This window comes from Saccopteryx bilineata, chromosome 1 (assembly GCF_036850765.1).
Source record: "Saccopteryx bilineata isolate mSacBil1 chromosome 1, mSacBil1_pri_phased_curated, whole genome shotgun sequence".
Classification (NCBI taxonomy): domain Eukaryota; kingdom Metazoa; phylum Chordata; class Mammalia; order Chiroptera; family Emballonuridae; genus Saccopteryx; species Saccopteryx bilineata.
In genome coordinates this window covers 93,919,172-93,944,400 of record NC_089490.1, presented here as the reverse complement: position 1 = coordinate 93,944,400, position 25,229 = coordinate 93,919,172, and the positions used below count along the sequence as shown (strand labels likewise).

The window sequence follows — 25,229 nt, the reverse complement described above, 5'->3', positions numbered from 1 at the left end:
AAACCTCAAGGGCAGGGCAGGCCTTGAGTCAAACCACAGGCATATGAGTCTCAGGGTTTCCATAACAAATTAACACAGACTAGATCTCTTTTTAAAAAAAGTTTTATTAATTTTAATGGGGTGACATAAATAAATCAGGGTACATATGTTCAAAGAAAAAATGTCCAGGTTATCTTGTCATTCAATTATGTTGCATTCCCACCACCCAAAGTCAGATTGTCCTCCGTCACCTTCTATCTAGTTTTCTTTGTGCCTCTCCCCCTACCCCTCCATAACCACCACACTCTTGTCCATGTCTCTTAGTCTTGTTTTTATGTCCCACCTATGTATGGAATCATGCAGTTCTTAGTTTTTTCTGATTTACTTATTTCACTCCGTATAATGTTATCAAGATCCAACCATTTTGTTGTAAAAGATATTTCTCACAGTGCTGGAGGCTAGAAGTCCACGTTCAAGGTGTCAGCAGTTTGTTTTTTCCTGAGGCCCCTCTCCTTGACTTGCAGACAGTCGCCCTCTTGCCCCTGCTCTCCCATGGGTGCCATCTGCACATGCATACCTCATATCCCTCTCTGTTCTAGTCTCCTCTTCTTATAAGGACACCAGTCACACTGAATTAGGTCCCACCCTAATAGTTTCATTTTAATACAGTTATATTCTGAGGTACTGGGTGTTAGGGCTTCAACATGCATATCTGGGGGATCCAGTTCAGCCCTTATCAACAGGTACTATCTCTGACCTCAGGAATGAGGCACTTTAGCTGTCTGAGATGAATTCCAGAGCCCTGTGGATGCCCTCACTGCCAGCTCTAATACATGGTCCGTGATGTTGTTGTTGTTGTTTTCATTGTATTTAGGAAATTAAATTTAATCTGGTGACATTGATCAATAAGAGTACATAAGTTTCAGGTAAACGTTTCTATAGCATTTGAACTGTTGATTGTGTCATGTGCCCATCACCCAAAAGGTCCATGATCTTTACCACCATGTCTCCAGCCTCACCCTCAATGACCGTATCAGTACCATGGCTTCATGATCCCATTAATTTCCTGTCGTGGCTGTGATGAACTGCCACCAACTTGGTGGGTTAAAACCACACGCATTTATTCTCTTACAGTTCTGGAGGTCAGGAGTCCAGAATCAGTCTCAGTGGTCCAAACTCAAGGTGTCATCAGGGCTGTTTTCTTCTGGATGCTGTGAGAAAAGATTCCATTTCCTTGCCTTTCCCAGCTTCTAGAGCTGCTTTCCTTGGCTTGTGGCCCCTTCCTCCATCTTCAAAACAGCAAGCAGCAGAGCATCTTGCTTCAATGTCATCGATGTCAAATCACCCTGTTTCTCTCTTAGAAAGACCCTTGTGATAATATTCAGGGCCCATCTGGCTACTCCAGGATAATATTCCCTTCTCAAGAACCTTAACTGAATCACATGTGCAGAATTTCTTTTGCCATCAACAGTCACAGGTCCCAAGGAATAGGACCTGATGTCTCTGGGAGCCATTTACTCAGCCTGCCACAGTGATCCTTCCTCATACATATCCTTGCCACCCCATCTGCCCTGGGGGGACCAATAGGATATGAAGCATATGAAAATCCTTAGTGATTTGTAATGGTCTTCTCTGCTGCCTGGAATGTCCATTCTTATACACACACACATTCACATATGGCAGATTCCATCACGTCTTAGAGGTTCTGTCACCTCCTCAGAGAGGCCTTCCCACCTCAACCCTGTTGATTGTCTATCCCAGCACCTTGGCACTGACCACAATTTGTAATTGCTTTGTTACTTGTTGGCCTATATGTTTCCTATCTGTCTCCTTGTAAAACAGCTAAATTTTTGTCACCATCACTATCACCTTCATCTGCTTCTTCCCATCTTCCCTGTTCCGTACACTGCACCCTTCCTAAGCCCCCAAGCAGCTGGCTATTTCAATAGAGTAGGAAGGAACCAAATACATCTACGGTCAGCCAACTATGACCCACCATCTGATTTTGTGAAGCAAGTTCTCCTGGAACACAGCCAAATTCACTCATTTGTGTATTTTCTGTGGCTGCCTTCTTGCTACAATGGCAGAGTTGAGTAGTTGCAACAGAGACAGTACGGCCCATAATCCCAACATATTTACTATCTGGTCTTATATAGAAAAGGTTCTCTGACCCCTGAAATAGACCATCTGACTCCAGTACCACCCACTTTACAGATGAAGACACTAAGAGACAAATGTATATAGACCAGAGCCCAAGTCCTACTGTGCGTGCAGATTTAGGACTAGAATCCCAAACCATGTTTTCTCCTGTGTATGATACCATTCTTCTTAGCACCCAGCCCCTCCCAACCACAGATGGTCACCCACATCACCAGCTCTGTTCTCATGTTTCAGAAAGGACCCCACTGTATTTGTTCTCAATCTCCTACTTGAATCTGGGACCCACAACCTTCCTGTGCTGACTTGTTCTCTTGACCCTGCAAGAAGCCATCTAGGCCTTTTCTTCCCTTATGGAACCTCTGAATCCCCCCTCCTGCCCCCCTCCCCACACACACACAGAATTTCTCTTTGAATGCACAGTGAAGATTTCAATGGCTGTTGCCCTGTTTGAGTTAATTATGTTCCCCTCTGTTCACCCCAGGCAACCTGGTCAGGGTTATGAAACCTGGCTTGCTCCAGAATTCCTGGAGGAGGTTATTTAGAATGCAGATGCCCGGGCCTCAGACCTGTTGAACCAAAACTCCAGGGGTAAAATCGGGGCCTTGGCAGTGTTCATACACTCCCCTCTGATTCTGATGTTAAAGCAGCTGAAGAACCACTTTGTCAGGCCATGAGTTCCTTGAGGTTTTAATCACTATAGACAACTTTGAACAGAGTCTGTAGCCAGTGGGACAATGTTTCTTTAAAAAATCTATGTGGAGGACGTCAGAGAAATGGCACCATGAGTGGTGCTCCCTATATCTCCCCCTGAAATTTCAACAAATTCAACAACTAAAGACAGAGAAAATATCTCAGGAACATCTGAAATATACACACACCAGACAAAGGTATGATTGGGCAAAAAGGTGGCTGAAGGAAATAAGATGGAGAACGGAGTATTCTGCTTTCCTCACTGATCTGAGGAAAGGCCACTTTCGTCTGGAACTGAGAGAAACAGAGGATCTGGGGCAGAGGGAAGAAGCTGGGATAGGGTGGATGATCGAGCAGAGGAGAGAGCGTGCTAGCTCAGCCTGAGATCGAGGATGCGGGGCTAGCATGGGCTGTAGGCTCCTATGGAGATTGTCGGAGCATGTTGCCTGTGGAGGCCAGCGCTGGAACAGCTTTGTGCTTTGTGTGCTGCTGGGTCCACTATTGCAGGCGGTGTGCAAGTGGCTCTACCTGGTGCCTCTGGCATGGGCATGTGCATTCACAGGCAGAGGGGCTAGGCCTGAGATTGTCAGCGCTGGACTTCTGTGTGGGCTGTAGCCAGCATTTCTGTGTGGTCCTGGCTCCCCAACCAACAGCACAGGAAGTACACAAGGGCCAGGGTTCCTAGGCCTGGACCTGTCCAGGTGGGGTGCCTCTGTGAGCTGATACAGGTCACAAAGTGCATTCCTGCATTTCCAGCACTGACTGAGATCACAGGCATTGTGCGCCTAGGTGGGTGGGAGCAGACCTCTCTGTGCACTGTGGAAGTTCTGAGTGCTGGGCGCTCATGTAGCTTGCTGCGGACTACCAAACAAGGCACAAGGGAGAAAAGCCTGTGGAGATTAGACCCTGGGAGTGCTGAGGCATACTAGACATGCCTGGGACCCTTAGAAAGGTGCCTGATCAGCAATCGGCTCCCAGCCCTGCTTGCTTTTGCTGGCAGCTCTGGTTGGCACAGCCTTACCCAGAACTGTGCTTTGAGTGGTGCTGGAGGAAGGATCTGGCTGCTCTTAGAACCTCTTGCTCTGCAAGCAGTGGCTGGGGCAACCTCACAGCTAAGTCCCCAGGCTGCTAGCTCAGGAGGGAGAAACGTAGGGAGTGGCACCTGAAAAATTAACTGAGTCTCCTATTGTTGGAGCCTGCAAACCCTAACAAGCCCCACCTACCAACGGGAACTGAGGCCCAGCCTACGTCATTGCCATAGCAATGCATCTCTACTCAAGAGCCCTATAGGGGCAAAACCTGTAGTACAGGGCCACCCTCCAGAAAAAAAAAAGAAGCAGCTACCTCTTAAAACCAGGGGAAAATTACATTTTTTTCCACTTTGGTCATTTTTTCTTCTTTCCACTTTGTTCTTTTCTTTTCCTTTTGAATTTCATTATCCATAGTTGTTACATTTTTCATTCTTTTTTTTTATGAGGGTTACATTTCAAACCCCTTAACTTTTTTTTCTTCTTTTCTCTCTCTTTTTTTTTATTTTTCTCTCATTATATCATCATTTATCAACAAATTATTTTATTCTGGATTCATATTTTTCTTTGTGGCATTTTGCATGTTTTTGACTTCATTTTTTATCTCTGTCATTTTCCCTCAGTCTGGCTTCCCATTCTCTGTAGTTCTTGTTCCACTTATTATAATAGAATTTTTATTTTTTCACTGTATCTTTTCAATTTTTATTTTATTATCTCTTATTAGTGTTATTAACAATACCACTCTCATATGCCACTAAGAAAAAAGAAATAAAATATCATGGATACAAAAGACAGAGATGTAGCTCAGATAGATGATGAAAAATATCTAGAAAAAAATCTCAATTGCTTGGAAACCTTGGAGTTAAATGACAGAGAATTAAAATTTTAAATCCTAAAAATACTCAGGGAAATACAAGAAAGCAAAGAAAAGCAATTTAGTGAGCTTAAAAACCAATTCAATGAACAAAAAAGAATACATCACCAATGAAATTGAAACTATAAAAAGGAATCAAACAGAAATGAAAAACTCAATACATGAACTGAAAAACAAGGTAACAAACTTAGCTAGTAGAACAGGCCAGATAGAGGAAGAATTAGTGACATAGAAGACAGGCAACTAGAGACACTATAGAGAGAAGAGGAGAGAGACTCACAAATTTTAAAAAATGAGAAAACCCTGATTTATTGATGTCACTCCATTAAAATAAACATTTATTTATAAAAAAAATGAGAAAACCCTTCAGGAATTGTCTGACTCTATCAGAAAGAGCAACATAAGAATAATGGGTATATCAGAAGGAGAAGAGAGAGAAAATGGAATGGAGAACATATTCAAACAAATAATAGATGAGATTTTCCCAAGCCTGTGGAAAAAATTAGAGCCTCAAATCCAAGAAGCAAACAGAACACCAAATTACCTTAACCCAAACAGACCTACTCCAAGGCACATCGTAATGAAATTATCACAAACCAATGACAAAGAAAAGATCCTCAAGGCAGCCAGGGAAAAGAAGAATACAATAGATAAAGGAAGGCCCATTAGGCTATCATCAGATTTCTCAGCAGAAACTCTACAACCCAGAAGAGAGTGGACCCCAATATTTAAAGTACTGAAAGAGAAGAACTTACAGCCAAGAATACTATATCCATCAAAGCTATCCTTCAAATACAAAGAAGAAATAAAAACATTCACAGATATAGAAAAGATGAGGAAATTTATCTCCAGAAAACCCCCACTTCAGGAAATACTAAAGGGGGTTATCCGACCAGATACAAAGAACAAAACAAAACAAAACAAAATTACAAGTAAAAAAAGCTCCAACAAGGTCACAATAAAAACAAGATTAATCTGTGACAACAAAAACAAAAAAGAGGAGAGGACAAAGATTAACAGGAGGATGGAATGCAGAAGCACTCATGAGATAATGTACTACAATGAATATGATATATATCCTTTTTATTACCTAATGGTAACCACTCCTGAAAAAAACCACTACAGAAACACATGGCTTAAAAAAAGAAGAAACAGAGGAAAGAAGTATGAAATACAACCAAACAAAAACAAATGACAGAAAAACAAAAGAGAAGAACCAAATAAGATACAGAGCTATCAGAAAGCAAAAAGACTATTTGAAATAATAAACCAATACAGTAAGATCTCAGGATACAAAATTAATATACAGAAGTCTATTGCCTTCCTATATGCCAACAATGAAACGTCAGAAAACAAACTAAAAAAAATAATCCCTTTTACGGTTGCAATAAAAAAAATAAAATACCTAGGAATAAACATAACCAAGAATGTAAAGGACCTATATAATGAAAACTATAACGCATTGTTAAGGGAAATCAAAAAAGACACAATGAAATGGAGAAATATTTTTTGTTCTTGGATAGGAAGACTAAATATAGTCAAAATGACCATATTACCCAAAGCCACATACAAATTTAATGCAATTCCCATCAAAATTCCAATGTCATTTTATAAAGAAATGGAACAAAAAATCATCAGGTTTATATGGAACTATAAAAAACCCCGAATAGCCAAAGTGATCCTAAGGAAAGAGAATGAATCTGGGGGCATTACAATACCTGACGTCAAATTATATTATAGGGCCACGATAATCAAAACAGCATGGTATTGGCAGAAAAATAGACACTCAGACCAATGGAACAGAATAGAGAGCCCAGAAATAAAACCACATATATATAGTCAAATAATTTTTGATAAAGGGGCCAACAACACACAATGGAGAAAAGAAAGCCTCTTCAATAAATTGTGCTGGGAAAACCAGAGAGCCACATGCAAAAGAATGAAACTCGACTACAGTTTGTCCCCTTGTACCAAAATTCATTCAAAATGGAACAAAGACCTAAATATAAGACCTGAAACAATAAATCACATAGAAGAAAACATAGGTACTAAACTCATGGGACCTTGGCCATAAAGAGCATTTTGTGAATTTGACTCCAAAGGCAAGGGAAGTGAAGGCAAAGATAAATGAATGGGACTACATCAGACTAAGAAGCTTTTGCTCAGCAAGAGAAACTGACAACAAAAAAAACAGACAGCCAACTAAATGGGAGATGATATTTCCAAACAACAGCACAGATAAGGGCCTAATATCAAAAATATACAAAGTACTTACAAAAGTCAACAACAAACAAGCAAACAATTCAATAAAAAAATGGGAAGAGGACATGAACAGACACTTCTCCCAGGAGGAAATACAAATGGCCAACAGATATATGAAAAAATGCTCATCTTCACTAGCTATTAGAGAAATGCAAATCAAAACTGCAATGAGATACCACCTCACACCTGTTAGATTAGCTATTATCAACAAGACAGGTAATAACAAGTGTTGGAGAGGCTGTGGAGAAAAAGGAACCCTCATTCGCTGTTGGTGGGAAAGTAAAGTAGTACAACCATTTATGGAAGAAAGTATGGTGGTACCTCAAAAAATTAAGAATAGAACTACCATGTGACCCAGCAATCCCTCCACTGGGTATATACCCCCCAAACTCAAAAACACTGGTACGTAAAGACACATGCAGCCCCATGTTCATTGCAGCATTGTTCACAGTGGCCAAGACATGGAAACAACCAAAAAGCCCTTCAATAGATGACTGGATAAAGAAGATGTGGTACATATACACTATGGAATACTACTCGGCCATAAGAAATAATGACAGGATCATTTACGACAAAATGGATGGACTTTGATAACATTATACTGAGTGAAATAAATATATCCAAAAAAACTAAGAACTGTATGATTCCATACATAGATGGGACACAAAAATGAGACTCGGACATGACAAGAGTGTGGTGGTTACCAGGGGTGGGGAGGGGAAGGGGGGGAAGGAGGGGCACAAAGAAAACCAGATAGAAGGTGATGGAAGACTATATGACTTTGGGTGATGGGTATACAACATAATCAAATGTCAAAATGATCTGGAGATGTTTTCTCTGAATCTATGTACTCTAATTGATCAGTGTTACCCCGTTAAAATTAATTGTCTAAATAAAATTTTTAAAAAATATCTATGTGGAGAATGCAGTCTTCTTCCCCTCAGCATTCTTTACCTTCTCCTTAACTCAGTGTCCTAGAACTCTTTCCCATCTCCAACTCCTCCAAGAGAAACATCCCAAGTCATACTGTTTTTGCCCTCTGAGTAGACAAGATAAGAAGATTTTTAAACGAGTTGCTGGCAAAGAATTCATGAACTTATAAACTATTGAGGTCAGAGTGACGAAAAGAAGGTTATGTTGGGAAATGAGAATAGGTGCATAGAAAAATCCTGAGGGGCCTGGAATCCTGGTAATCAGGGTTTCTTATTCTGGTGCTTGCCAGCTGTCTTGGTCAAGGTGTTGTTTTGAAGGCAGCAGAGCCTTTTTCTCCTCTTTGGCATTCATCAAGAGTTGGGTGCTTGCCCGAGGCCTTGGCACCTCACATGAAAGTCAGCAGCCAAGGGCAGTCTGTGATGGAGTCCCAGCGTGCCAGGGACTGGAAGTTGTGAGCTGTGCTTCAGGGGCATCTGGCCAAAGAAAGGCAGGGGCGCGGGGGTGGGGGCTGCCTCTGCCGAGCAGCCCCTGGAGCTCTCTCTGAGCACTTGGGGCTGGTTTCCGCAGTGATGGAGACGGTGTCAGAAATAAGTCCCGCTCACCTGAGACAGTAGAATCCAATTCAATTTCAAGTCAGTGTGTGTTTATTGAGTGCCTAATTCAGTTTAGGTGATGGAGGGAATGAGAGAATGAGAGTGACAGTCTAAGCAGTAGGCCAATTCAGGCAGAAATAACCTAGGAATCTGCCCCGCAGGTCCCTGGGTCCAGACACTCGATTTTTATCCATTTTACCCAGTAAAAAAAAGGTAAATATTAGTCTGGTTCATGAACAAATATTTATTAAGTCCTGAGCCTGAGGCTGGATCAGTGAGCTGAGAAATCCCTGGTCCCTGCTCCATGGAGCTTACATTCTAATGGGGCATCTGCAAGGCCATCGGGTCAGACCAGGGCAGTGGGGTCTACCATGGGAGAGAGAGGGCCAGGTGTGGTGTGGCGGAGTCATCAGGAGAAATGTTGAGGGGAGGTGGGATTTGAATTGCGGTTAGATGGTTCAGTGGAGTGTAAATTTTGAAAGGGCAGAAGGCCTTCCAGACGGGGTCAGAGCTGCATGAACAGGACTGAACATGGCATGCAGTCGAGGGTTCATGGCCAGATCAGCTCCCCTGGTATAGCAAGTGCATGCTGGGTACCACAGTGTATGCCGGGAAGTTGGACAAAAGAATGTCGGTATCATATGGGGTAATGGCACATGAGCTATAAATGACTTGGGTCTGACTCCAGTTCTCTCATTCTTGCTAACCCCTCTGATCCTGGGCATGCTACTTAACCTCAATAAAATTCATTCTCCTAATCTAGAAAATAGGCATAATCCTAACTAGCTCGTAGGTTGGTCCTAAGCATTTAGATGAGATCATGAATGGGATTAACTGAGATAAATGTTAAGCGGGGGGGCTTAACTGTTTAATAGTATTAACATTAAATAAATAAGCCTGAACCTGCCACCAAAAACATGGTGGGAAGCGTATGACATCCACATACAGTAAGGGGCTTGCTCATCCACCTGTTTACCACCCTCTTGCTCCATGGCAACCACACTGGACTGAGTGACAGCATGAGGGCTAGAATGAGGCAAGAGAGGCACTAGAACATATTCGCATGACCTGGCTGCCCTAAATTTTGCACCCTTAGCACCCCACATGTTGCACTCTAGTCCCAGCCCTGCTGAATGTAAGACACCTTCCTGATCTCACAGTTGTTTCTCAAAGTGTGGTCCCTGGCCTGCCTAAATCAGCATCGTAGGGGCTGCTTATTAAAATTATATCCCCAGGCCCTGGCCGGTTGGCTCAGCGGTAGAGCGTCGGCCTGGAGTGCGGGGGACCCGGGTTCGATTCCCAGCCAGGGCACATAGGAGAAGCGCCCATTTGCTTCTCCACCCCCATCCCCTCCTTCCTCTCTGTGTCTCTCTTCCCCTCCCGCAGCCAAGGCTCCATTGGAGCAAAGATGGCCCGGGCGCTGGGGATGGCTCCTTGGCCTCTGCCCCAGGTGCTAGAGTGGCTCTGGTCGTGGCAGAGCAACCCCCCGGAGGGACAGAGCATCACCCCCTGGTGGGCAGAGCATCGCCCCTGGTGGGCGTGCCGGGTGGATCCCGGTCGGGCGCATGCGGGAGTCTGTCTGACTGTCTCACCCTGTTTCCAGCTTCAGAAAAGTGAAAAAAATTAAAAAATAAAATAAAATAAAATAAAATTATATCCCTGGACACTACACAATCAACATTGCTGGAGATAAGGCCCAAAATGTGCATGTGCACACACACACACACACACACACACACACACACATACACACACCAGGTGATTCCCAAGCCTTCTATCAGTACTTCAGGGCAGCTGTGCTTTGAGCATTGCCTAGAGACCAGCAGTATCAGCACCACCCAGGAACTTGTTAGAAACACAAATTTTTGGCCACCTCCCCTAATTTACTGAATCCAACACTCCAGGGGTGGGACCCAGCAATCTGTATTTTAACAAGCCCTCCAGATCATTCGGATGCACGTTCTATTCACGTGGGGAGGATTTTAAAAGCTGCCAGTTAAGTCAGAGCCCCTGCAACAGGACTCAAGCATCAGTATTTTGCAAAAGCTCTGCCACCCCCTTCCAGATAATCCTAATGATAGGACACAGTTTATAACAATCAGCGGAAGAGACAGGAAGATGGCATAAACATATTACACTTAGGAATTTATAGTTCGGCCACAGGCATTGCCACCGTTAATTCCTACAACAAGCTGAACACCCTGCTGTGATCCATTAGCAGGTGAAAAACCCTAGATTCCCAGAGCTTCAGGGGTGTGTGGCCAAGTTCCCCCACCCACCGTTCCCCCTGGGCCCTGCTCTGCTGGCTATGGCTGGCAGCTGCCTGCTGACTTGGCTCTCTTTGCACCTTTCCCAGGTGCTAAAGCCTGTTGGCAGCCTGGTGCTTGGGCAGAACTGAGGCCTGGGAGAGCACCAGAAGGATGGCAGGGAGCCGGTGGGATGGGAAGGGAGAGCCAGAGGACACCTTGACATTGGGCCCAGAATAGGCAGCCCCAAGTACCAATAACTCCAGGCATTTGGGAGGGGGGGGTTCTTCTGAGCACCAGACCCTGTGCTTGGTGCTTTAAGTGAGTCATCTCCTTTATGTTCACATGATCTCTGAGGGAGATAATACTCACAGCACAGTCCCCTCTGATCCTTTCACAGTGACTTCATCCCGGGTTTACAGATGAGGAAACTGAGGCCCAAAGACTCGGGGGATCCTGCCCCGGAGTCACCAGAGCGGTCAGGATGTCTCCAAAGGCTCTCCCACTACTCCAGATTTCAGAGGCAGGGCCACTGGGGAAAGCCGGGTGGGGGTAGGGAGCTGGCGGACAAGGGGTGGTGGCAGGCTGAGCCGGCAGCCCCCCCTGGCCCAGCCCCCCTAACACTTCTCCGCGTCCCTCCCCCAACGCAGGCCCTTTCTCGTGCTGCCACCGCTGATGGAGTGGATCCGAGTGGCCGTGGCGCACGCCGGCCACCGCCGCAGCTTCTCCATGGACAGCGACGACGTCCGCCAGGCGGCCCGGCTGCTGCTGCCCGGCGTGGACTGCGAGCCTCGTCAGCTCAGGTAGGGCCGGCGGGCGGCGCGCAGGGAGGGGGCACCCTTCCCGGACTCCACGTGAGACTCCTCCAATCCGAGCCCTGCCTGGCGAATGCTCAGGCGAGCAGGTCGCCTTGCGGAGACTGATGCTCCACTGGTTTCAGTGACAGACTGAGTTTAACAATAAGCGGGTCCCTTGAGTTCCAGGGATGGAGGACAGGGACAAGGCTATGTGGGAATGCTCTGATTTTCAATTACAGAATATTGTGTGACTTGATTTTATCATATTCTTCCTACTCTCTCTGTGTCTTTCTCTCTCTCTCTCTCCCTCTTTCTCCCTCTCTCCCTCTCCCTCTGTTTCCCTCTCTGCACAGAAGTAAATTATGGTCTTTCCTATAGCCTTCTAACAAAACCTTGTAGAGTACAATTTCTAGCTGGATAAGAGCGCATCTCTGCTTCTTCCCGTGCGCAGGGCTGGAGCCCCTCTTTCTTGGGCCTGTACCCTGTCTGCCTCCCCTCCATCCAGGTGGGAATTATTTATGGGGCCTCATTTTTGCCCAAAGCAAAAGAAATTAAAAAAATAACTCACTCAGCTAAGTCAAAACCTGGCTCCAAATGCAAAAAAAAAAAAAAAAAAAAAAAAGAGCACAGAAACTCAGGGATGAGTATGTGCCCTTTCCTGATGCCCTGTGCTGTTTGCCAGATAGTCCTTGTCACCATTTTCAAATCTCCACTGTCCACTCGATGAGAAACTGCTCTTCCTCTATTTGTTCTGGCCCAATCATATGGCCAAGCGGTAGAAATTTCTTCCAATACCCTTCCAGGATCGGATTTGTTTCTGCGAAGATATGGAGGGTTTGCAGTATTACAATAAATAGCCCACTGAGCGCCCAGAGGCACCACTCAGCCCAGGAACATGTGAAGTGCTGACCCGCCTCATCACTGCTACTAGTCATTGAATACTTACCTTGTGCTGGGCGCTGTTCTAAGCACTTTACTCAGATTAATTAATATCTACTATTCCCCAAACCCTATGAAGTGCATACCATTATGCCCACTTTACAGATAAGGAAACTCAGGCATGGATAGGTTAAGCAACACACCCGAGGTCACAGGACTAGTAATTAGTGGAGCCAGGATAGGAGTTCAGGCAGCCCAGGTGCTGGGCTGCATGTTTTTAACCACTGAGACAGAAACCTTAAGTCTCTGTCTAGGCAATTACTGCCTGTTCCACCATTCCTTACCTTACACCTTGTCACCTAGTCCTAGAATAACAGCAGGTCTCAGGGCGGGGCTGGGAAGCAGCCATTGATTGAGCACCTACTATGTGCATTTGTCCATTGACACAAGAGTTTTTATTCATTACTGGTCTCCTTCAATCCCTAAAGCAGCCTCCTGAGGTTAGTGTAATCCTCCCATTTTACAGATTAGGAAGCTGTTGGTGGGACAGTGTGTTAGTGGAAGTGCCAGGGATGAGATACTCTGCCCATCTGCCCTGCCACCTGTTTCCTGGGCGTGGCATTTGACCTACAGACTCACTCCCACGGTCCTTGCTCACTGCCCCAGCCCCAGCCTGGGATAACCTTGAAACTCTAGCTGTCCTCCTTGGAGCAAGCCTGGGCTGCTGGGTGACAAGAAAAGGAAAATGTTTTCTTAGATCCTGCTGACAAAGTTCACCTTGTTTTTCATGCTCTCAGGGGATGTCCATGGCTTAAAGGTTAGGAGATTGGACTCCAGAGTCCCATTACCCAGGTCCAAATCCCACTGCCTTGGTTAATTAGCTATATGACTATGGGCAAGCTGGTTAACCTGTCTGGACCTCAGTTTTCCCATCCGATACGTGGACATAATAATAACAGCACCTCTGGGAGTGTGGTGCAAGCACCTCCACAGACGATGCCTGAAGGGAGGGAAGTGATCATGACCTGGCCTTTGCTGTTAGCTAGCATTGCCCCAAGTCTCTGCTGTCCCTGAGAGAGTCTCGGGGCTCATACCCAGGTGTTGCTTTATATTCTTAAAGGCTTTTAACCCTTTCTCATGTGAGTTTCCAAACAAACACTGTTGTCATCCAGGAAAGTAGTGCTGTCCCATTTTACAGAGGAAGAAATCAAGGCCCAGCAAGATTAGGTGACTCTACCAACATCACAGCTATTAAGCAACAGAGTTAAGAACCGGATATCACACCCAAACATCCAGAGATATAACCATTCTTTCTGGTCCCCTCCCTAGACCTACACTCAACCCATTTGGAAGACACTGATAGAAGCGTCTTAGAAATGCTTCTAATCCTGATCATAATTTCATAGACTGTGCATGAGCATCAACGGCCACTGTTCATCTCTGTGCCCATCCTCCAACACAGAGCTTTGACTACATGGTCCAGTGATCAAGTGTGTGTCATTCGGACAGCCACACCAAGGAGTTCAGTTTCAGCATTGCCCAGTTTGCTGCCTTGGCGCTGGTATTCCAGGTGTGAGCATGACCTCCTGGCTGAACGCTTGCTCTTAGAGCAGGCAACAAAGGAAGTCTGAACCATGTGATGCTTGAGGCTATTTCTGGTCATTTATCTCTCAATTCTTGACTCATTTGTCCAGAAAGATGATTGTGTGTAGAAAATACACTAATTGATTGTTCCAGTTCAATTTTCAAGTTCAGAAATCATTTTCTTTTCTTTTTTTTTTTTTTTAATTAAGTGAGAGGCAGGGAGGCAGAAGACAGACTCCCACATGCGCCCCCACCAGGATCCATCTGGCAAGCCCCCTACCGGTCAGTGCTCAGCCCATCTGGAGTCACTGCTCAGTTGCTTAGCAGTCAAGCTATTTTAGCACCTGAGGCAAAGCCATGGAGCCATCCTCAATGCCCGGGCCTACTTGCTTGAACCATTTGAGCCATGGCTGCGGGAGAAGAGAGAGAAAAAGAGAGAGAGAGAGAGAGAGAGAGAGAGAAGAGGAGGGGAGGGGTAGAAAAGCAGATGGTCACTTCTCCTGTGTGCCCTGACCGGGAATTGAACCCAGGACTTCCACACGCTGGGCCGATGCTCTACTGCTGAGCCAACCAGCCAGGGTCAGAAATCATTTTCAAAGAGAAAAACTAAACTATAGTATTTCATTAGCTTTCCTAAACATGAAGTATAAAGTTACTTGTTCCATTACCTAAACTAACTTCAGTACACGAAAAGGTGAATTGAGTGTGTGGTTTTTTTAAGGGCATCTGTTTTTCAGTCTAGGAAACATATAGATATGTCTGTATGTACATTTTCCAGTCTCATTTAATGTGACATGAAGTAGGAATTAGTTTCCAATTTGCAGGTAACAGGATCAAAGACATTTTGTGCATTCAGATATCCTTCTTACTTTGCACCTTGCACTAACAATCTTTATATAATAATACTATCGCATTTCACAGATAGAAAAGCTGAGGCTCACTGAGGTTATGGAACTTATGCTATGGAAGGTTATGCTACTGTGAGGCAGATGAGATCTAGAATGGAGGTCTTGGAGAGTGGAGATAAAAATACAGTCTCCTAGTCTCTACCTTCCCAGACTTCTTCAAAGTTGCCAGACTGGCTCCTAGTTCTGAGTCAGTCAGAGCTGGGCTCCTCTTTCTAAATAAACAGCCTTAGGAAGGGGGGGCTAGTTTGGTAACCTAACAACTGCAAGAAGTTGGAACTTGGTGTTGGCAGCTGGAGAGTCAGTGACTGTTAGCACATATAATTACCTACCAGCGGGTGGAGGTTTCCTGGGGGGAGCAGCCTAGACACCAGCTGGGACAGAGCTACCAGAGTCAAGGATTCCCAGGTCTGACGCTAGTGCTACCATTGATTTTCTCAGAGTGACCTTGGTCAAATGCTGTGCGATTTCTGCTTTGGTCTTTATTCAACTACAGTATAGCCTCACCATGGTGATCAGGTTTATTCAAAAGGAATACCATTTGATGCAACTGCAGTTTGTAAGGGATGACCCATTTATTCTTTCTTAATTGAAGTATCAGATCATCTAAACCTAGGAAATTCAGTCCTTTTTTATTTCTTCCCCCCCATCGTCCGGTGGGAGGTGGGGGCAGGGGCAGTAGAATAAGGGAAAGGACAAATAAGACACTCTGGCAGGGTTTGTACTGTGTTCAAAAAATTAATTAGTTTTGAAACATTTTAGAAATACAAAGAGTAAATACTGTTGTTTTCCCCATATTTGTCAGAGGTAGTTTTTCTGCTCCCAAATGAGGCTGTGTTAAAATAATAGTGATAAGGGTATTTGCAGATCCTGTCTTAGCTGACAGACAGGATTTGGGGGGTTTTCCCTCCAGGAAATGGTTAATCTTTTTGCAGGTGTTTTTTAAATTTAAACAAGATTTTGAGCCGTCCCCATGTGGATAAGTTTGGCGATGGTAAGATGCCAAGAGTATCAGGATGGGACTCAGGAGCCCTGGATCAGTACGTTCTTTCCTTCACTCTTTATATTTATTGAGCACCTACTAAGGACCAAACCCCATGCTAGATGCTGTTACCTGGGTCTGCTGCTTTCTAGAAGGTGACCTGGGACAAGTCACTCCATCCATCTCCCAGGGCTAAATTCACCCCCTGTAAAGATGGGCATGGCAGTTGTTTCACAGGATGAAGAACCTTGGTGTAGAGCAGTGGTGGTCAACCTGGTCCCTACTGCCCACTAGTGGGCGTTCCAGCTTCCATGGTGGGCAGTAGCAGAGCAACCAAAGTATAAATAAAACAATAGATTTAACTATAATAAGTTGTTTTATTAAGATTTATTCTGCCAAACTTAGCGAAAATCCGACATAAAGTACTTGGTCAGTAATTATTATTATATGCTTTAACTTGCTGTAACTCTGCTTTATAAATTTTTTAAAGTAAAGTGACTTCCCTACTTTATAAATCACAATTACTGTGGAACTGGTGTGAGGTTAGAAAATTTTACTACTAACAGAGATACAAAAGTGGGCAGTAGGTATAAAAAGGTTGACTACCCCTGGTGTAGAGGGTCATGTGTGAATTGCATGAGTAGCATCACTGTTTGAGCTGTTACTTTTAACCCTCCCAGGTCTCCTGGGCTCCTTTTGAGGTTAGTAGGTTTTGCTGTTTGTCCAGTGAGGGGGACAAACTGGGTTCTAAGGTGAAGGTTATACCACAATAGTACCTTTCCTAAAATTCTGGTTCCTCTTACATAGTCCTGTAATGACAGCTGAAAGTTTGGGTTCATTCAGCAAGTATGTATGGGGTATAATCAATATACCGGCCCACCGGGCTCTGTGTGGGGCATAGGAATACCAAGTCAAGAAAGACTCAGCTGCTGCCCAGAAGGGCCACAGCATCTAGTGGCTGCCAAGTCACATAGGAGACAAGCTGTATGCTTTTGGGGCTGCTGGCTCTTGTTCCTATAAACCAGAGATTTTCAACCAGTGTGCCACAGAATTTTTAAAACATACACTACCTGACTGTTTAGTCAGGAGCACAGACCTCTTTTCCCTTACATTGTCAAATAAAAAAATGACAACAGCCAATACAACAATCGCTATCCAGTGTGAATGAATCGAAATTATAGTTGTTTTTATTTTACAAAAAATGTGTATATATGTATATATATATTTTTTTTTTTAATTTTTTTTTTTGCTTGCCTAATCAGGCGGTGGCGCGGTGGATAAAGCGTCCGTCTAGGACGCGGAGGACCCAGGTTCAAGACCCCGAGATCGCCAGCTTGAGTGCAAGCTCATCTGGTTTGAGCAAGGCTCACCAGCTTGAGCCCAAGGTCGCTGGCTCGAGCAAGGGGTCACTCGGTCTGCTGTAGCCCCCCAGTCAAGGCACATGTGAGAAATCAATCAATGAACAAGTAAGGAACCACAACAAAGAAGTGATGTTTCTCATCTCTTTCCCTTCCTGTCTGTCTGTCCCTATCTGTCCCTCTCTCTGACTTTCTCTGTCTCTCCCACAAGAAAAAAAAAGTATTTTTTTTGATGTGCCGCAGAATTTTAGTAATTACTCTATATATGCAAGAGACGAAAAATGTTGAAAATCGCTACTATAAACATCTGTGGCCCTTTAAGCAGAGGATCACCCACACGAAGGGAATTCCAGCTCGTGGTGTCAAAAAGCAAGATGCTCTATGTCAGTCTGGGCCTCATCTCTGTGGCGCCAGGTCTTGTTCTGGGCACAGAGGAGATGGAGTTTCTGCTGAGGAGACACAGGCACTAAACAATAGTGAACAAATGAGCGAGATGATTTCAGAGTATGAGTTCTACAAAGAAAGTCAAAACTGGTGTGGGGCAGAGAAGAATTGAAAATGGACAGGTCTATGGGATGTTCAGAGAGAACCCCAGCAGCTGGAAGGGGAAGGGACAGTGTCACACTCCTGCTTTGGAGGCATACGTGGTGTCCTGGCCAGGGGTTCATGGAAAAAACTGGAGTATTGGGTCTTGAGCCACAAGAAAATCCCTACTGGCCATTTCCCTGAGTCATGTCCACCTTGAACCATGAATTCAGACCTGGGGCCTCCCCGTTCTCTCCTGAAGAAGGTCACCTGCAGAGGTGGAGCACTTGGGCCTGGGCATGGTTCTGTGGGGCCCTGAAAGCCTCCCAGGGTCTCAGAGTCAGAACCACTCTCTCCTGACTCTTTGAGTGCCCTTGTCCTTGGGCTCTGGACAAGTCCTCCAGCTCCTGGCCCTCTCTGGGGAGTGCACACGAACGCCAGCCCCTTCTTTGCTGCCACAGACATGCAGTCCATGCAGCAGGGCCCATGGTGATCCCGCTGGAGCTGCTGCCTGCTGTCCCCATACGGATGTCAATGCATTAGCACCTTGTGGAAGACAGGAAAATGCCCTCTCCCTGATCCCAGGAGAGTCACTTCGGGGCTCAGCTGTCCTTCCCTCACAGGGTCAGGGACAGGCCACGGAGCCTGCTCCAGAAGCCACGCTGGTGAGGCATTCCCTGCATGCTACGGGCTTGTACCAAGCACCTACTGCATGGCTGACCTGCTGTGAGTTAGACTGGGGTGGAGGGCAGGCAGACGGCTTGAAGGAATTACACAAACATTCTGGTAAATGCTCTAACATAAGGCAGTAATGATCTGGGTCTGGGAGAGCTAGAAATGCGAGAGGCATCGTTTGATCTGAATCCTGAAGAATAAACAGATTGACCAGGTAGAGAAGGTGAGTGGAAAAGAGGAAGGGGTGGGCGTTAGCACCACCTATGCAAAAGCAGGAATGTGTGTTGGAGGAAACATAAGGATTTCAGACCCAGAGCATGGGTTCAAGCAGCACGGCTCAGTGTGTGGACCAAGTGCTGGTGCCAAAAACTTGCCTAAATTCAGCCCGTGGAGGGTCTCTATGGCCATACCTAAGAATTTTTACTATGTCACACAGGATGTAGGAGCTGTCACAGATTATTGAGCAGAAAAAACTTTTTTAAAGATTTTATTTATTGATTTTTGAGAGAGGAGAGAGAGAAGGGGTTGGGGTGGTGGTGGGGTGCTGGAGTGGGAAGCATCAACTCTTAGTAGTTGCTTCTCATATGTGCCTTGACCAGGCAAGCCTGGATTTTTGAACCAGTGACCTAAGCATTCCAGGTGGATGCTCTATCCACTGTACCACCACAGGCCAGGCCATCAGATTTGTATTTTAGAAAGAGCAGCTGGTGGTGGCACAGGAAGTGGGCTGGGACGAGGCCTGAAGTCAGGAAGCTGTTGCAGGACTCCGGGTGAGAGAGGAGGACAGCCGAACTAAGGCAGAAGCAGAGAGGACAGAGATGGGGAGGATGCATGTTATCAAGTGAAGATCACGCAGAACAGTGTACAAGGTGTCACCTTGCGTGAAATACGCACATGCATATATGTTGTACATCTTAGACTATAGATGTGACAGTGATAGCCAGAGTTGAATCTGACAAGGAGTATTGGAAAACTGGGTGTATTGGTTTCCAAGGGCTGCGCAAACAAAGTACCATAGACTGGATGGCTGAAAACAGCAGACATTTGTTGTCTTACAGCTCTGGAGGCTGGAAGTTCAAAACTATGGCATCGGCAGCTCCATACTCCCTTGAAAGCTTCTGGGGGAGGATCCTTCCATGACTCTGTCAGTTTCTTGTAGCCCCAGACATTCCTTGGCTTGTGGTTGCATCACTCCATTTCAGTCTCTGCCTCCTCCTCCACATGACCTTCTTCTCCTTGTGTCTCAATCCAGATGTCCATCTTCTTATAAAGAGACCAGTCAGGTGGTTTAGAACCCACCCTAATGACCTCATCTTAATTTGATGATATCTACACAGACTCTATTTCCAAATAAAGTTACATTCACAGGTATGCGGGGAAGGGTAGGTTAAGATTTCCACATATCTTTTTAGGGGACATAGTTCAACCCATCCCACTGGGGAACAGAGCTGGGAGGGAACCTACATGGGACATCTATTCCCCTTACCAAACTTTTATGTTAAAAAGTGACTCTAAGGTTTCCGACTTGGCAGAATGTCTAGCTAGGGATGCTTTTAACAAGTGCAGGACAAGGACAAAGCAGGAGAAGTAACCGTGTGACCAGTTTTGGAAGTGTGGAGTGCAAGATGCTGTCTCACTTGGTTGTCCAAGGAAATGAGAGAGCCTACGTCAGGCTTCTCCGTGGAAGCAAAGTTGGCAGGAGGATAAGCACTCACCCTGTCATCTAATTAGACAGAAAGCAGAGCACAGTGGTATAGGAGTGCAGGCCTTACAGCCTAACCCATGCCTAGCTTCAAATCCTGTCATGACCACTTATTTCTTGTGTGCCCTTAGGCAAGTCAACCACCTCTTTGGGCCTCAATTTTTGTATCTATAAAATGGGGACAATGATATGCCCACCTCATAAAGTCATGGGAAGGATTAAGTACAATAGTGCAGATAAGCCATTTACCACCATGTCACATGTAAACCAGATAGCGTATTGCTTCTACCTCTGTGTTACACTGTTGTCTCATAGTAAACGCATATTATCTATTAGTGATTATTCTTATCTCCCACCATCCTGTTTCCCCTCCCCCTGACCAAGAAGCTCAGCTTCTCCTGGTTGCCTAAATCAATAGGCTCAACTTCCTGGGAGAGAGCGGAAAGAGCCATCTTGCAGAGGTGAGGCGATATTCCACTGGGGACATGGTCTGTGTAGCCCAGGCTGAGGCCGGGTGTGTCTTGGGTCTTCTTCCACTGCCGGTGAGCCAGCCCCCGATACAGGAAGAGAATCAACCTGAGCTGACTGGCTTGGGGACCACTGACCCCATCCCAGTGGTTCTTGGTTTCCTCTGAATGACGCAGGTTTTATCTTTTCTCTAAAGTATTAGATTTGCAAAACCATCTTGGTCTGGAGTCCCAAACCTTGTCCAGAGCTTGGGTGCCCATCACCAGCGGCATTTACAGCCTCAGATAGGGTCACTGGCAGAAGGAAAGAAAGATACGTGTAGATAGCAAATACAGCCCCTAATTGGTTGAGTCTTATCTCACATAAGAAGAGGTTAGGGGAGAGGCTAGGGGGCATAGACTATTCCAGAGGAAAGAAGTCAAAGCCTGGACTTTATCTAGAACAGTTGCTTTCCTTCTGTGTTTAGGGCTGCGGCAGAAATGGGCTTCCTTGATCAGGGGGCCTACCACAGAGCCTGGCACATAGTCAGGGGGCCCAATAAATATTTGTTGAATGAATGAATGATGCAAAGGGCTTTTACTAAGTGAGTTGGTGATACTGTAAGTAAACAGACTAAGACTTTTCCTGGACTATATCAGGTGCAAAAAGGCTTCAACTTGCAGACATAAGCAGGTGAGATTCAGGTGTATGGCTCAGAAGAAAGGTCTTCACTAAAGAGGCCTTTGGCGGAAACTCTGGCAAACAGATGGCCTTGGAAATCAGGAGTGTGGATGAGATTGCCCAGGGGAGGGACTGATGGAGAGGCGTCATTGCCAGGCGATGAGAAAAGCCTAAGGAAAGGGAGGTAGCAGAAACCAAGGGAACTAAGATGGAGAGGGGTCACCAGAGTCCAAGGCTCCCACTCCAGTGGAAAGGATAGACAGAAAGGCAGCCACCACCACCGGGCTCAGCAGTGAGAGAGCCATCAGCACCCTTTACGGCCGCAATTCCGACAGGCTGACGTGGGCGGAAACCAGATTTCAGGCGACAGACAGTTTGCCAACACTTGGAATTTGTTCTGAGTCTCCAAAGTGATAAAGCAAAACAGAAACACATCAGGTGCTCACAGCAACACAGATAACTGCATCTGAAATGAAATTTGGGGCTCCTTTCCAAATGAGGACTTCTGATTCAGGCTGGCAGGTTGAGGGTGTGTTGGTTGCCATATGGGATTTGGCTTCCACAGCAGTGGGGACTTTTTATTTTCTTCAGCCCACTCTTGAGTCTGTTAAATTTCTGCCCAACGTGTTTATTTACTCATCTGCCAGCAAACCTCTCAAACTCTACTTAAAAATATTAGTTACACAGGAATATCATCTCCCCTTAGCAATTAGGCAACTAGTACTTACTGTAAAGCCATGTGCTCAGTTCCAAGCACTATGTTCAAGCCACAACAAAGGTGCTGTGTGGTCCACACAGGTGAACTTAACATTAAATCACCTATGAAAGGTTAGGGACCATTGGACTGGATGATCTCCGAAGTCCTTTCTAGCTCTGCTGATTATTTGATTTTGTGGCCTGACATTAGATATGCAAATAGATGCCACTTTTGTCTGTGGGGGAACCTGAGGCATGTAGAAGGTAAAGGGAAGCCCTGGCAGATCACTGGATCAGTAGAGCATCATCCTGATACACAAACGTTGCTGGTTCAATCTCCAATCAAGGCACGTACAGTATCTGATCAGTGTTTCTCTCTGTCTCCCTTCCTCTCTCTAAACACTATAAATAAATTAAAAAGAAGAAGAAGGTAAAGGGAATAAGTGGAGCATTGGTTCATGTTCTCTCCTGTATCTTATAAGGTTATACCGGGAACTAACCATGGAGAACCTACATGGGCCAGAACTGTGCTGGCTGCTTCTCATGTCCTGCTCCATTCGGTTAGCCTCCAGCCAGATGGGGAACTTTATTTTCCTTTTCACACCTGAGAAAACCAAGGCTGGTGGGGGGGGGGGGGCGGTTAGGAGACCTGCTCACAGTCACATGGAGGCTGTGCCCCATCTTGGATTTGAACCCAATCTGTATGACTCCATAGGCCAACTTCTCTCTACTAAAAAAGTAGCTGCAGTCAAAGTATCAGCACTGGAAAGTGTGGAAGTAACTTCCAAACAAGGGCCACAGACTTAGCTCGTCTGAGGAATTCGGATGCGTGTCAGTCCCCGTGCCAACCTAGCATTGTCATTGTCTAGCGCCGGAGATCCCAGTGAAGACTTAACATGGAAATATTCTGAGAAATATAGGCTGGTAATTCTGGAAATGTAGTCAGAACCACACCCAGTATGCATTTCATACCCATTTGATTGGCAAAAAAAAAATAAAGTTTCTGATGTCAGATTTGAGCAAAGATACAGTCTAGTGATAACTCTTAGCCCTTTGAGTAGTAAGTATTTTTCATGCTCACTGACTCCCAGGAGTAAGTTCTTTTTTTCAAAAAAAATTAGTTTCAGTTTTATTAACTTAAAATCATGTTTGTTTGATAACCAATTTATAGAAACAAGAAGAATATACATTTACCTTTTTTTAATGTTGCCTTACACATTTTAAAAATAAATCAATCGTACTCTGGATGGTCAGGAGACACGAGGACGTACATGAACATTCGTACTACTCAAAGGGTTAAAATCCCCCTGGAAGGGATCCTGAATTCTCTTCCAAGTAAACTAGAAAACAGCTAATTGTATTCACAGGCTGATACCCTAGTGAAACTCTTCCATATGGGACTAAGGAGACATGTACAAAGCTGGTCCTAGACGGAGTGTTTGTAATAGCAAAATAAGTAAAAAGAAGAAGAGAGACACACTGTCTGTCTACAGACTAGATAAATAAATTATGGTATGTTCATACTTGGAATACCAAGTACCAATAAAAATAAATGAAATAGATCTACATGCTAGTACACAGCCGAATCCCAGAAACATAATATTGTGCCCCCAAAATAAATAAATAACAAGTTGAGGCAAGATTTGTATAGTACGCTCATATTTACATAAAGTTTACCAACATGCAAGACAGTCCATATATTTTTAGAAATTCCAAAAGTATATCATAAAAAAGTATAACGCATGCATGGGGATGATGTCAAATTCAGGAGAGACGGTAATCTCAAGAAGAAATAATGGAATCAGAAGGGGTGTACAGAGAGACCTGTGTACTTGTAGCACTTTATTTTTTCAGCTGGTTGGGCACTGAGTCCGTAGGTGGTCACTGGTTTACTCTACATCTTATGTGTGCCTCTTATAATTCATTAACAACAGGAGTTATTTAGCTGGTCTTGGCAATAGCACATTCCAAAGGCCAGTTCTGAGATATTACTAAGCATTAGTTGAATAAGTGGTAAGTGGACATGCTCTCTCTCCTTGAGCACGCCTGAGCCTTCTGCCCCTTCTTTCCTAAGGCACCTATCTTTGCTTTCTTTCCCCAAGGGCCCTTCTTGTGCCTTGGTAGCTTGTGTCCTGAGTCCACGCAGCCCAGCTGGCTCCCGTCTTCTGCCTCTGTGACTTTTCTAAAGGGCCAGGCAGCCACGCCTAGGCTTGACTCCTCCTCATGTTTCCAGAGACCCAAGGCTGCTCTGTGTAGGCCTACTTCTGTTGTTATAATCTTGCCTCTTCTACTTTAATCCCATCAATAAATAAAAATAAATATGTATTAAGTAGTTCAATACATTTGGGAAACACTGGCTTAAAAAAAATTAAATAGGCTTTAAAAAAAAAATTCAGCGCTTTTCACATCCTGTGTTTCTTGTAAATCCCAAAGAGGATGCTATCCTATTTAAATCTTTTACCATAGATCAGGGGTCAGCAAACTGTAACTGCTTGCGACCTAATTTTGTAAAGAAAGTTGTACGGGTAAATAGCCACCACGCCCCTCTGTTTAGTATTGTTTACAGCTGCTTTTGCACCACAGTGGCAGAGTTGAGTTATGGCGGAGACTGTATGGCCCACAAAGCTGAAAATATATATATTTATTTACTATTTGGCCCTTTACATAAAAAATGTTTGGACCTGTAAGAGGGTATTTTATGGGACTGGTGTTGCTAGGAATGCATTTGGGGATTATAACATGAGAACTTTGCCCTTGAACCTCAGGAATTGGTATATTTATTTGTGAAAATTGTTGTTAAAAACACCATCTGTTCTTCCTAGAATTCCTTGTAAGATGGTGTGTGTATGTTTATCTTTGAATATCTAGCACCTAGCACAATAGCCACCATATACTTAGCAATTCCTGTGAATATCTAGCACCTAGCACAATAGCCACCATATACTTAGCAATTCCTGTGTGTTTCACTGAATTGATTTCAATTTAAAAACCATTTATGGAATGGATTAACTATAATATAGATTCATTAGCTATGACAGACATGCAGAATACCTGTGGCATGGATAAAATAGAAGTTTAAAATTCTCCCTCATGTAACAATCCAGATATAAGGATTCCTGGGCTGTTATGGCAACTTCAAGTTAGGGGCCCAGGCACCTTCCCTGTTGTTGCTCTGCCATCCTATAGGTGACACCTTCCTCTGCATGGCCCAATATGGTTGACCCCACCCAACA

The 25,229-nt window shown here is 44.8% G+C and overlaps 1 protein-coding gene across 2 annotated transcripts in view; it reads left to right on the top strand.

Annotated features, from left to right (window-relative positions):
• ABTB3 (ankyrin repeat and BTB domain containing 3) overlaps window positions 1–25,229 on the top strand; it is a 297,169-nt gene that overhangs the window by 217,483 nt on the left and 54,457 nt on the right. For both annotated transcript variants that reach the window (XM_066260050.1, XM_066260041.1), the window contains exon 4: window positions 11,416–11,568. In XM_066260050.1, coding sequence (XP_066116147.1) covers window positions 11,416–11,568 — 153 coding nt within the window. The remainder of the gene's footprint in view (window positions 1–11,415; window positions 11,569–25,229) is intronic.